At 34.4% G+C, this 13,750-nt stretch overlaps 2 protein-coding genes across 2 annotated transcripts; both read right to left on the reverse strand.

The window, feature by feature from the left end:
• Positions 1–1,007: 1,007 nt before the first annotated feature.
• On the reverse strand, positions 1,008–3,400 carry LOC132184531 (agamous-like MADS-box protein MADS9). The gene is made up of 7 exons (XM_059598203.1): positions 3,159–3,400; positions 2,962–3,028; positions 2,308–2,369; positions 2,136–2,235; positions 2,018–2,047; positions 1,775–1,819; positions 1,008–1,227 (listed from the first exon to the last, which is right to left on the reverse strand). Exons 1-7 carry the CDS (start codon positions 3,344–3,346, stop codon positions 1,078–1,080), a joined length of 642 nt encoding a protein of 213 aa, XP_059454186.1. The 5' UTR covers positions 3,347–3,400; the 3' UTR covers positions 1,008–1,077.
• A 3,923-nt stretch (positions 3,401–7,323) lies between these two features.
• LOC132185961 (PLASTID TRANSCRIPTIONALLY ACTIVE protein 6, chloroplastic) lies at positions 7,324–13,198 on the reverse strand. The gene is made up of 6 exons (XM_059599785.1): positions 12,646–13,198; positions 12,446–12,514; positions 11,474–11,578; positions 8,485–8,604; positions 7,879–7,968; positions 7,324–7,791 (listed from the first exon to the last, which is right to left on the reverse strand). The coding sequence occupies exons 1-6, from the start codon at positions 13,138–13,140 to the stop codon at positions 7,675–7,677; spliced, it is 996 nt and encodes a 331-aa protein (XP_059455768.1). The 5' UTR covers positions 13,141–13,198; the 3' UTR covers positions 7,324–7,674.
• Between the last annotated feature and the right edge of the window lie 552 nt (positions 13,199–13,750).

Here is a 13,750-nt window from a genome sequence, read left to right on the forward strand (position 1 = left end):
TATTTTCACAAACACAAACATGTATGAACTTCATCGATCGTTAGCTTTTTTGTTTCAACTTTCGACACAATGGGAAGGGACGAGTATACTCTAGCTAGGCTCTAGCAGTGTCTGTAAATTGTCAGCCTGTCTAATCATGCATATATATCGGAAATTGCAAACTTTGAGACAATTACTGTAACCAAACAAGCTTTTGCACTGGAGACAAACATTTTTCATTCTATATATAATTCGAAAATCAAGACATAAATGATAAAATTAACAGTTATTGAATCGAAAATCCTCCTTTCCCCTAATGCAGATATATTTCTATCTCAGCTCCCATGCCATAATAAAGAAGAGTTTTCATTCATAAGGCTCTGGTTTATGCTAACATAGTATATATGCAAGGATAATCAATTATTTTCAAAGTTGGGATCTCGATCAATTCTAACTATACCATCAATTAAAATTCCACCATGAATAAACATTTAAATTTTTAAAGTAATATTAAATTTTGATGCAGCAAAAAATTAAATTTCTGAGGTAAAAATTCCAACTACCAAATTAGAACAACAAACAATTAAACGAAGAACGAACAAAAGAATAGTTAAACTCACCACCCAAAGGAAATCTACCATGCATGGGGATATAGAGTTGTAGTGATCACAACTCAATGACAATTTTCATGAGTTACAAAGCAAATAATACACCCACCATTCAATGAAAAAATAGCCTAGACATCCAGAACACTCACAAGAAGAAAACTCTTTGTCAACAAAAGTCAAAAGACTTAAAATTTCTATTTTCCTCAGGCTTAAATGAAAAAAATAACACAAAGCATGTCTTTATATAGGCTAAAAAAATAACACAAAGATTGAACAAATTTACTGACCTTAATTATAACAAGTAATATATATTGATGTTGAAATATCATACACTAAGGCAACCATGGTACACGAAATAATCGCATCCCACAAGCCATAAATGTTCGATCACACACTTTTATTGGAGGTTTTGATGCTATACATATAGTATAGCATAAGGAGAAAAATATTACAGACACTGGACAGCTAAAATCAAATCAGTAACTACGTACTACCATTGCATCCTCTCTTGTAGATTTGGCTGAATAGGCTGCACACGGAAAGCAAAAGGAATTTGAGAAATATTATAGTCCCTCACCCTCTGCTCATAATCATCTTCCATTTCTCTGCTTGCTGCTTCCATGGCCATCTCCTGCTGATGCTGTAGTACAGGCTTGGGAATCTTAGTCACGGTTAGTACTAGTAGAGTTAATTAATAATCATCGGAAGCGTAAGGCGTCCCATGTACACATGAAAGTACACAAGTGAAAGCCACTTAGCTAGTAGTAGCTAGGGGCAAAAAGAACTAATCATTAAGATAACTTCTAGCTGTATCACTTTTTCTTTTCTTATTTATTTTTAGAGTTTTATTTAGAGCAATGTGCAGCTAGCTAGATGCCAAGTTTCTTTACATGATCCTCACCCATGTTAATGTTTGAGTTTAATAGATCGAAGTTGATCACCACAAGTGCACAATTCTTGGAGGCATGCTCACAAAACTCACGATCTTCCCTCTCCATTCACACAAAATGCCTATTTCTATATATACTAATATACATGCACGTAAATGCAAGCACGGCGCATTTAAGCATAACATTTACATACAACATGAAGACTTGCACATATCATATATTTCATCCACTAACATTCGGATATACATGCTTGTCTACAGTTGCGCATGTTAGAATGAGAGGATAATGAGAATATACCAGAGTGAAATTAAGGCACTTATTCTCCTCCTCCAAGAAATTGTCCTGAGGAATGTCCCACACAGAAATGTTTGAGGTCAGGCAAAGAGCAAATCTTTCAGATACTTAGGAAGATCGACAAGTTCTTTTTGCTTAAAGAAACAATATTTGCCAATAAGTTATATGCTATAATCCTATCATTCAAATGGGAGATGATATAAAATAAAATGCACATGCACTATATATGGTTGGATCTACACGTACTTTTTTCTTAGCCATCCTCCAGCAGTCCATCTGCAACAACAAAAAGGGTAGAGATCGAGTAGATAGAGTTAAATAAACCTTCAATAATCAAATAAATAATTACTATTTTGGTACTAACCTGCTTCTCGCGGATACTGCTGAGGCCATTTTCAAGGGCAACCTCAAGGAGCATGAGCTCTTTATGGTTCAAAGATGTGATATCCTCCCCCTTCATGTGCCTGTAATATACTTCAACATGAGAGAGAGAGAGAGAGAGAGAGAGAGAGAGGCAAAGAAACCAAATAACCTACCTGAGTTCAATCTGCAGGCTGTCATTCTCTTTCTTGATTCTATCAATTTCGTTGCTGAGGTTCTGTGAGTTTATCATGGTTGGAAACCCTAACAATTAGTTTATCTCAGCAGCCAAAAGAAGAAGTAAATATACAAATCCATAAAGTGTCTAGACTTTAATTAGCAGATCTTATCTTCAAAAGAAAGAAAAAAAATGAAAATTTAATAGCAGATCTGTTATGGAAGTTGTGTTTCTGCGGTTTAATTACTAGGCTTCTTCTAGTCATCAAGAAACCGTCAGACAAAGATAGATCTGCATATATAATATTATATTTATTTTCTTATACCTAGCTACTATCCATTTAGTTTTCAATATTTGCAAGGAAAAGGAAGGGAGGGAATAATGCTTTTATTTCCAGATCTGTTCATGGATATATGTTACACTTCATCTAGTTTTAGTCTTCTTTCTCAATGAAAAACAATATAATATTTAGAAAGAAAGAGAGAGGGACTTACATATCCCATTTGTAGATCTGTACATATATAGAATTTATAGTTCATGTTCCTTAACATCTTTTTAGCAAAAAAAACATTTCATAGAAAGAGTTGAAGAATACCATAGATGATCAGAGAAGAGAGAGAGAGAGAGAGAGAGAGAGAGAATCAACAGCTACCTCATGCTTGGCATCCCACAACTTCTTCCCAGACCGCTTGTGGTACATCTCCAAGATGTCAATCAGCCTTCACCATCACAGAGAGAGAGAGAGAGAGAGAGACAGAGAGAGAGAGTTGTAAAAAATAAAATAAATTAAAAAAAAAAAAAAATCTTCCTTTTTGCCAGGAAAACAAAAGAGAGAGTTCATATACGTACGTAGTTGAAGGGCTGCAGTATTCCACCATATTTCCATTGCTGGCAAAGATAACAAGCGAAACTTTAGCATCACAGAGAACGCTGATCTCCTTAGCCTTCTTCAGGATCCCACTCTTCCTCTTTGTGAAGGTCACATTCCTGTTGCTTGAGTTCTCTATTCTCTTTATCTCAATCTTGCCCCTCCCCATCTCTCAAAACCCTCTTCTTCTTCTTCTTCTTCTTCTTCTTCTTCTTTGCTTGTGAAATGGAAGAAATACAGAATTTAATAATAAAGAGAGAGGAGCATTTCTAATTGGAGTTGGAGGATAAGAAGCTTTCTGAGTGGCACTGGAGGGGAGGATTTGTTTATCTGTTTATGGGTTGGTGACAAAGCCATGCCAACCCAACTGCTTTTATCTGATGCTGAATTATTTTTTTATTTTTGTAAGAACTGATGCTGAATTATTATTCGTCTTCCATCTTACCCATTGGTCTCTTTCTCTCTTTCTCTCTCTCTCCCTTTAACTACGTGACTGATATTAGTTTGATGGTTTTTTAGGGTTTCAGTTAATTTAAAATCTGTGACTGATAAGCTTCATCAACTTCTAGGGCGTCAAGTGGGAACTAAGACTAGGACTAGGTTGTTTTTGACACGTAAAATGTGGGATGTACGTGCATGTCGTATTCTGTGATGGTCTTGTCTGGCGTTTGATTGATGGATAAGAATCTGGTATCATCATTATATCTAAACCATCCGATTAAAATACATCAATTTTAAGAGAACAAAAACAAAACATAAATCTCATGTGAACATTACTATTTACTAAGGTGAATAAATACAAAAACTTGGGCTGTCCAAAGAGAAGTTTGTGGACTTCATCTAATAATTAAGGGTACAAATATGTGGAAAAGGTCAGGTGGTGGTGGTAGCGGCTCAATAAGCTAAATTGTGAGAAAAAAAAGTTTACATTTCTATCAATCTTAGTAGTAGTCTAGTTATATATTGTTACCGTGCACAACAATGATAAATAATATAGAATCGAAAAGAGAGATTAAGAGATCGAGAGTTAACACTGTCAGAGGAGCTGAGGAGCTTAAGTGTGTTAGATAAATTATTAGTGTCAATAATTTGCTCATATTTTCTTCATATTCTCCTATAAATTCAATAGATCAACCATTAAATTTGTAATGCCTATCATTTACTTATGTGATGGCTACATAAATCCATAAATCTAATGGTTAATTTGTAAGATAAGAAAAAGAGAAAATATAAAAAAGTATTGAGACCAATCATTTTTATATCAAAAGGAGATAATGGAAGCAATTCTCCAATTGTAGTGAGGTGAAATTTTGGAGGCTAAAAATGACGAATAATGAGTTTCCCTAATCATAAGACTCCACATTAGAAAATTGAGAGGAGAAGCCCTCACTCTAAAAAGGATAAGAAAAATAAGGAAGGAATTGCATATAGTTTGGAGCATTGAGGGGGTCATAATTGAACTCACTTATATTAAGCTAGTCATGCCTTAAACATATCTATAAGCTTCAATTAAAACGCGTTAGATTGTTAGGAATGGACAAAAATTTGTTACAAATGGATTCGCAGTAAATTCATACAAACTCACATAATAAAGTGGCATGAGCTATAAAAAATATGCGAGAAGTACATGTTATTAAAAAATAAAAATAAAAAATATTTACTTCTCACATGTTAAATGACATATATCACGTTATTAGATGCGTTTGTATGCATTATTTACAAACTAGTTTATAGCAAATTTTTGTCTGTTAGAAATTAGGATTAATAACAAGGGGTAGTAGTAGATTAAACTCCATACCATAAGATATGCAATTTATTTTTTGCAATAAAGTAGCTACTCCTTATTAGATTATTACACCGGCTTTTACTTAATAATATTTAAATTTTGACCTAAAAGCCATTTTCCTTAAACAAAAAGGCCTGAATTTTATTTATAAATAATTCACCAAAAGGCCGAAAATTACTCTTTTTTTTTTTTGTGCTTTTACATTAAAAATAATTAACAGTGAAAGTATCAATTTGATTATTAGAGGGTACTCGCTCCATCAACATTCTCCATTATAGCTAATTTTTTTTTAAAAAAAATATTATCTACTTTACTTTTGTACTTTTTCATACATATTCCAAAAGACTCAACAATTTTCTCTACTTTGTTTAAATATTATTTCTCATTCTTCTTTTTATTATATATATATATATATATATATATATATATATATATATATATATATATTTTCCATCAATCATATTTTCAAACATTCATATTTTCCAATGGCCATATATTTTTTTCAATGGTCATATTTTTCCAACGGTTATATATATTATCTCAATATGAATAAGACGATTTCCTCTCTAATTTGATTCTACCTTCTGGGAAGTTTTTTACCATTATTCTCTCTCCCTCTTCTCTGGCTAGACAGCCTAGACTAGTAGAGGCCGATTGGGTGATTGAAAAATTGAAAAATATTATTTTAATAAAATAGGAAAGAGATTTAGAAGGCAGGTTTTGAAAAGTGGTTTGTTAAGGTAAAAAAAAGTAGGTTTTAGGTAACCATTTTAGATAAACCACTATGAATGCTCATACTATCTATTTGTTCTTCCCATTATCTCTTTGTTTTAGCAACTTTACAATCCAAACATGGTATTGTAAATTGGCCAGACCAGCGGCTACATCCCTTTTGCGTACCATAACTTAAAGGAAGTCATGTACATGTATTTGAGAACTGCCTAAACAAGCTAGGTTGTCACTTTTTTTTTTCCCAAATATATATATATATACAAGAGAAGAGCTTCACCAAAGAGACCGGAGAATATAGGAAAGCTTCATACTTTACGTACAATCTCAATCTATCTAAGTTATACATAAAGGTTGCTTGTAGTTCTAGTTTACTCACCTATATATTCGTCTATTTACACAAGAGAGAAGAGAGGGTTTCATTTCATACGCACTTGCTAAAGCCCTTCAATATCCACCAATTTAACGTGCTTTCTTTTCAACAACAGATCAACAATGATGAAAAGTGTATTTTTCACAAACAAAAACATATATGTATTATGAACTTCATGGTAAGCTTTTTCCGGTTGACTACAATAGAAAGGACAAGTATCCGAGAGTGTCAGTTAATTGTCAATCTGTCTAATCATGCATATCAGAAATTGCAGACTTTCAGGCAATTTACTGTACCAAAACATACATTTGCACTCTAGACATATTAGATTGACAGTACTACTTTGAAAACTGAAGTTGGTGACTCTCTCTGATTCAAACTTGTGTGTTCATCATTTCAACTATTTAATTATGAAATGCTACTTCAATCAGGCGCAAATGTACATGCACCAGACCAGAGGGATTATGCAGCATTCTATTGTTCAAACAACTCATATAATAAGATGCTCTTCTTTGGGAATGGACGACTCGCTTCCCAACCTCGACAAAGTGAACCAAGAGAGAAGAAACAAAAGAAGCAAATTAATGAACCAATTGGCTGACTTTTATGACTTATTGAAAGAGATTTTTGGCCGGAAAAAACATAACATCCGTTCGTGCTATATGGGTATTACCTGGACATGAAAGTGCAACAAGTCTCGAAGATGCAAAACGAAAAGTATTCAAGGGGTACGAAATTTATTTTGTTTTTGCTCAACTCGAGGGTAGAATGCCCTATTAGCCACAAAACTACATATCAATCTAATCCTCCATGCAAGATTCAATCTGCTGATTAAAGTACGGGATAATTCTAGTACTCTCAAACTAAAATTAGTGGCACCCATTGGCCATTGGGTCAGAGAAATTAATTAGAACTTTATTATCCAACCAAACTGACCCCATTGGCCTTATGCTCGATGAAGCCAGCACTAGCAAATTGTTTCAATTCTGACAAACTCATCACATCAAAATTACCAAAGAATAAAAATAATAATAAAAGTCATGTGGAACAAGAGTCTAGGGTTTCAAATAAGTGGGTATTTATATTTAAGTGTTTTTTTTTTCTTTTTTCTTTTTTCTTTTTCTAAGATGATAGTGATAGTGATAGTGATAGTGATGATGACGGTTAATGACTTACAAATCTCTTGTTCAATGGGGTATTCCTTGGCATAAGATATGTAAGGAGAAATGCAACATCTTTCAAGTTGATGACCTAGACATCTCATAATAGATCAAAAGACCTAGAATTGGAACTTGAACTGTAAGTTGATACACCATTCTTTCAGTACATAAACTTTTATCAACCTTCATACAAAATCAAAATACAAGGTAAAGTACGTTTCCAGGTACAAAATGGAAGCTAGTACAAGTGCCTAGAACTCATCAAATCCGAGGAACCTTCATCTATTAAACATCAGCAGAAATTATTTGCAAAAGAGGTAATATATGCCCATGTTGCTGCTAATATACACTGAAAGTGTAAACGTCAATATATTTACATATGCTCACCTCCAAACAATCTTCGTTTGTTGCATATCTTTATGAAGCAACCTCAAAACTCTGCTGATTGACTAGAACCAATTTGAAACACTAAAGTCCCTTAACTTTCTAAGATGTCTCTCCATGTCATGTCTGGTCTTGACCCACTCTTCTCTCTCTATCACAGTGGTAGGATCATCTTTTTCACTCTGGAAGCATCAAAGAGAACAATGTATCAGGCCATGAAAAACAAACAGATCTATGTACAGAGAATGATAGAGATCAAGGATATTCACCGAATGAATTATTTTGAAGGAATTCCCTTTATCTCGTATTACAAGCAAATCACTCTTTCTATCTCTATTTCTTCCTCCTGGAACTGTAACCTACAGAAGGCATTATCATTCTTTTCAAAATAAAGTAAATAAACATAAAAGTCACAATATAAGCTAGAACTATTAATAGAAGGACAAAGTAGTTTGGTTGATGAGCAAGGAAAAGAAGGATTTCTCATGTACTCACTAAGACTGAAACCTATGGTTAAAGAATCACAAAATGCGAAGGGATCCAATCATGCTAACAAGACAAACATGCCCGCCATTAGAAATTCATTGCCATTTATGGGGTCATTTTTTTTTTTGGAGGCATAAAACAGATGTAGGCAAAGATGGGGAAGATTGTTCTTCAAACTTGGTCATCAATAACCTAAAGCGTTTTTGCCAATAGCCTAAAGCATTGCCATTTTCAAATTGGGAACATGGTCCAACAGCTAAACTGCTCAATATGATTGACCAAAATCAAAAGGGCTGCTGAAAAAAAAAAAACAACTCCACATCCACAAGTAGTATAAGAAAAATATTTATAGCAGTTTTAAACTAATGTTGACAAACAAAAATCCTCACCAAAACTTTAGCTCTGGTAATTGACTTTGATTTGGAATCAATAACATAAATCTCCTCAAAATCTAGCACAAACTCTGGGTCAGCCAACCTTCGGTTCCTGTAGTGCTTCGTCAAGAAAACCTGGAACAGATTTGCAGCCTAGTGATGCTGTTGCTAAAAGTAAGGAAGATAATATTCATCCTTTCAGTGTTCAATATTATTAATTAGTCACTTTTTTTTTGATAAGCAATATTATTAATTAGTCACTCAACAAAGAATCGGCTACAATATTGAAGGCATTGTGAAAATGACCACATATCATACTATCATGCGATGCTATCAAATAGACATTCTGAAATTTATTGGGTTGTTACAGTGCCAAGCCTACTGATATTTTCAATATTTTTGAAGTTGTCTGAACTTTGAGATTCATCACCTATATGTCATACCAAACATATTGTAATGCATGGCTCGCCTTCGGCCAGCTATGGTGCATTTAATGTAACCTGGATTCCGCCACCCAACTTGTTTTCTTGCCTCCCACTCTTGTGAAGTTGGCTGACATGACAAAACTTTGTGCGTTTCCGTCTAATAGGAGGACTGGAGCAGCTTTGTCTAACTCCTCGTGCCGCCTAGCCAAATTGCGGGTTTTTCATGAGCAGCCAAAACTGACCTTTCCTTGTCTTGTGGGTAAAGAGGTTGGCACTGTGTGACCAACTCAAGCTGCTATAAATAGCCAGTGATGTGTTTTGTATAGAGACCCATATTGAGAATAAGAGCTTTGTGGGTGTGTGAAAGAAAGAGCTTGGTTTAATAGCCCACTCAAAGAATTTGGATACTAAAAATTTCTCTTTGAGTAAGTGAGGCTTTAGTGTATTACTTGGAATTGCGTGTTTCTCACCATCTTTTGCAGTCTATATTTGTTAGTAACTTCTGTCTCTGCCTATGAATGTAGGCCATTGTGCCGAACCACATAAATTTTTTGCATCATTGTGTGTGTTTGTCATATTTTTCTTCTTCCATTTCTCTACTTGTTTGCCATCCAAAACTTTAACTTGTCATAACTCATATTTCATGTCTCTCCAAACAAAAGAAACTAATTTCAGCAGCCAACAGAACTGCCAAAATTGTCCCATGGCAAATACCAACTTCAGTTCAGACTTTTTTATAGTTTGAAATTAGAAAAGAAAAAAAAAATGTGCCAAATGTTTATTCCCAAATCCAAAAGATATGTTTGTTCATGATAGATGCTAATGTTTTTCCACCAAGGATTCTAAAGCAAAGCAGGTCCCTAATCTTGTTAGTCTTTCTTGTACAGATCAATTGAAAGTCATACATTAATGATTTTGCATCCTTGTGAACATGTTCAGACTTGTAGCTTCAAATGCTTCTCTTTTATTTACAATAGAAAAAATAAGTTCAAGTTTTTTTTTTAAACAGTAATTGTCCCCTCCCAAAGGTACAGTCTACCTTCCCATGTAGTGCAGGAGGCTGTCTGAGACTAGCTAAACAAACTAGGCAAGGAAAAATCTCTCTTTTCTCCTTTTTTTTTTTTTTTTCCTCAAATGTCTTCTGAGAATTGCAATGAACGACATCATGAAGCTAGTTGACTCAGCAAGACTACCTACCCACCTCTCTGTCACAAAGGTTAAACAAGACTAGACGTTCATCAAAGTTTTTAAGCCACATATATGCCAGACCAAAGAAAAAGCCTCCATGACCACGTTTAGGACCAAAGCAGATGATCCTGATTTTACACAATATCCAATTCTAAACCTCGTGGAAATGATAACTTAAAGAGTAGATAGTACTTTGGTTTTGATGTTAAACATCAGTTCCTTCAACCATCAAAACTAACATAGAAAGAAAATAACATAAGTGTTTGCAAAGACTCAACAGATGGAAGAATGTTTATGTTGGATAGATCAAATGATTCAAAATTTCAAAATGTCAAATACATTAACAAGAGGAAAAAAAAAAAAAAAAGGTTAAGAGCATACATTATTCAGCACCTAAACTTTAGAAAATCAGTTAAGAAAGTTTAGCATCACTGCAAGAGGAGCAAAAGATGGCAACATATGCTTTTATAAAGCACAGCCCATTAAAGACCAATTGCTTTAAGATTAAAAGAACTTAATGAGCTTATAACAACCATTGATGCTGAAATATGCAGGATCATACACAAACCTGCATACATTAAGTAAGATCCCATTTCTTAGCCTCACTTGGGCCCTACAGATAGCACTTAGTAATCCCAATACTGTGTCCTCAACTTTTCAAGAAGCAAAAAGGTAAAAGTCAAGAATATGGTGACTCAATGCATTATTTGACATAAGGTCAGGACAACAAAGACTGGTTACCATCTCAAGTGATCCATTAAATACAAATCTCTGACATGCTGGTCAAATGTTCAAAACCAAATAAGAAGTTCCAAGTTGTATTGCCAAAGAAAGGTTAACTACTCTCACTCTAATGCCATAATCTACATAATTGTTCTTAAGACTAAAGTCCACCTAAATACGATGTGGCTTTTAAAATTACCATTGAATTTGAGATGATTATTATTAAATTTTGATCTATTGATAATTATAAAAGTCACATCACATTTGGGAGGACTCTAGTCATCCTTCTAGCATTACTCTTGTTGTTTACCCAAATAGAGAAAACTTTTTTTTTTTTGATAAGTCAAATAGAGAAAACATTGACCACAGTTATTATACTCCACCTAATATTGCTTATGTCTCTTAATTATGATCTGAGGTTAAGATACTATAAATTGAAGTAAATCAGAAGAGAACACCTATAAAGACATAAATCAGTACAAATTTTTTAATCCTAGTGTGAATTGGAAAAAATAAGATTAGACTAGAAAGGAACCGAGTATTTCTTTCCTTTTTCAATAAAGAATAAGAACAGTTGCAAAACAAAAACAAAAAAACAAAAAAATCAAATTTTTCGTTGCATAACATTTTAGAAGATAACATATAATACAGCAATAGTTTACTCATACCTTCTGTATCTCCCTCTCAGTTTTATATAATGGATCTCGAGGTGCATCAATGGGTGGCTCTGTGACATTGTAGCATCCATAATCACTCTTGGCGCAGCGAATGTACTATAATTTGACATAAAGGGGAAGAACACCGGTTAATAACATATTGAATGGATGAAGTGACAGAGCACATAGTTAAATGGCTTCAACAAACATCTTGCCATAATCATGAGAGAGAGAGAGAGAGAGCAACATAGTGATATCTCAATTTAACCACATATGACTGTATTTAACACTTAAGTATGTATAATAGTCGAGATTAGGCCCATTCCTACTAGGAATTGGAAAAGGACACATGAAAAAATTCTAAATCAATTTATTCTCAACATAGATTACTTAAGTAGAGAGATTACATTAGATACTACGTGGGGGATAGATAAGACTCTGTTGCAACCAATGAAGAGCACCTTCTTTTCAACTGGCACACTCTCAATCAAACTATCTTTGCGAGCCTTCCCTTATGACACTACTAAGCATCACAACATATATTTATATATACGTATATATGTGTTTGTGGTAATTGTGATAGGAACCCAATGGTTTCTTTCGTTCAATATTCAAAGAAAATGGATAAATTGATGAATCGGACTCAATTGATCACTTAGGGGGACCAATCTCCAAATGCCTTATGCAACTTTGTATTTCTTTTCCACGAATTTTCCACACAGCATCCACAACCTTTTTATAAAGAGGATTGCGGCTTATTCTAGAAAAATAACTATTACATAATCACCTACTAATGAGAAGATTGCAATCATGCAATTATTACAGAATAATTCTTAACAATAGAAATATTGCAATAATATGCAATTATTATGATTATGGGAGAATATTAGAAAAATATTATGGGATAATGTAGTTACATAAACATATAGAACAGTTGGCAATTGAATGTGTATTGCTTCACAAAATAATAACTAATCAGATTACCTTCTGAGGCATCGGAGCAAGCACCCTAGGAATTGCATAAACATCTGTATCAGGAGGAGTAACATACATCTACAACCCAAGAAAAAAAAATCAATAACTACAGTAAAAAAACACAAAACCCACATTAGAATCAACAGTGATTCACATTCAAACCTCAAACTTCAACCCAAAAGTTAGAAAAGAAAAACCCCACTACTGACCTCCCTGAAATCATAGACATCGTTATCGGGGTCCGGGGGCTTCCTTATGAAGAAATCGCAGTCAAGCAAGCTGAGCTTGTGGAACTCGTCCTCGTTGATTCTGTAATCCACGACCACCTCGGAGTCCCAGCCCTGCGTGGACACGAAGCTCTTGCTCTGCACCATGGCAATGTCGCCGTCGCCACCATCGGCCGCCGAGGCCTCCGCGAGGGATTCGTACTCGATGTCGAAGTCCTTCTTGTTGTCGATCTCCTCGAGCTCCTCCTCGTCCATTTCGTAGTCGTCGGGGCCACCGCCGTCGGCATCGCCGTCGTCATTGCGAACTACGAAGGGGTTTCTGCGAGACGGAGTGAGAGGACGAAAGTAGGTACTAGTGGCCCGTTTGAGTGAGAGCGGTGGTGGTGGTGGGGAGTGGAAGAGGAGCGAGGAGTGTTGGGTGGTGAAGGCCGGGAATTGTAATGGTAAGAGGAAGAGAGCGGTGTTGGAGATGGCCATGGGGTTTTGGATTAGGGGGTTTAAGACTTTGGAGGGAATAAAAGGAGCTGGAAATGCCCCGGGAAGTAGATGTTTATTTATGTACGGATTAAATCACTTTTCCCTTGAGTATCAGGATTTTTCAATTCAAACTATAATATTTAAAAATTAGCAATGCATTTAATAATATTTTTAAAAAATTTAATTCAGACCTTTCGATTTTTTAAAAAAAAAAAGACCTAAGGATAATTATGTAATTTCATAAATTTTTATCTAATTTAACGGAAATTAGTAATGAAAAATTTAAATTGAAAATTTTTGAAACATTAAAGGAGTACATTGTCAATTTTTAAACATTATGGTTCAAATTAAAAACTCTAAAACTTAAAGGGGTAAAATGAATTTAATCCTTTATATATAAACATGTACTCCCTCTAAAACAGTCATTTTGCAATTTCCTCCCATGAAACACTAAATTTACAATATATTCACGAATTAAAAAATTTATCAGCATCCTCTAAAATTTGCAATACACCCTTTTGTCCTAAAAAAAAAAAAAAAACCTCTTTAATTTTTTTTTAAGCAAAAATATCCCTATAATTATATAGTGCCCCTATAAAGCCTTACTGGA

The sequence above is a fragment of the Corylus avellana genome, chromosome ca6, assembly GCF_901000735.1.
Source record: "Corylus avellana chromosome ca6, CavTom2PMs-1.0".
NCBI classification, from domain to species: Eukaryota; Viridiplantae; Streptophyta; class Magnoliopsida; order Fagales; family Betulaceae; genus Corylus; species Corylus avellana.

Excerpts from the sequence above, each read along its gene's own strand:
- LOC132184531 (XM_059598203.1), bottom strand. The coding sequence starts at position 3,346 with ATGGGGAGGGGCAAGATTGAGATAAAGAGAATAGAGAACTCAAGCAAC. Across the intron at positions 2,236-2,307 it reads AGCCTGCAGATTGAACTCAG|GCACATGAAGGGGGAGGATA; the intron begins GTAGGTTATTTG and ends AGTATATTACAG. Across the intron at positions 2,048-2,135 it reads GCAGTATCCGCGAGAAGCAG|ATGGACTGCTGGAGGATGGC; the intron begins GTTAGTACCAAA and ends TTGTTGTTGCAG.
- LOC132185961 (XM_059599785.1), bottom strand. The coding sequence starts at position 13,140 with ATGGCCATCTCCAACACCGCTCTCTTCCTCTTACCATTACAATTCCCG. Across the intron at positions 11,579-12,445 it reads TTGCTCCGATGCCTCAGAAG|TACATTCGCTGCGCCAAGAG; the intron begins GTAATCTGATTA and ends GTCAAATTATAG. Across the intron at positions 8,605-11,473 it reads CTGAGAGGGAGATACAGAAG|GTTTTCTTGACGAAGCACTA; the intron begins GTATGAGTAAAC and ends AATCTGTTCCAG.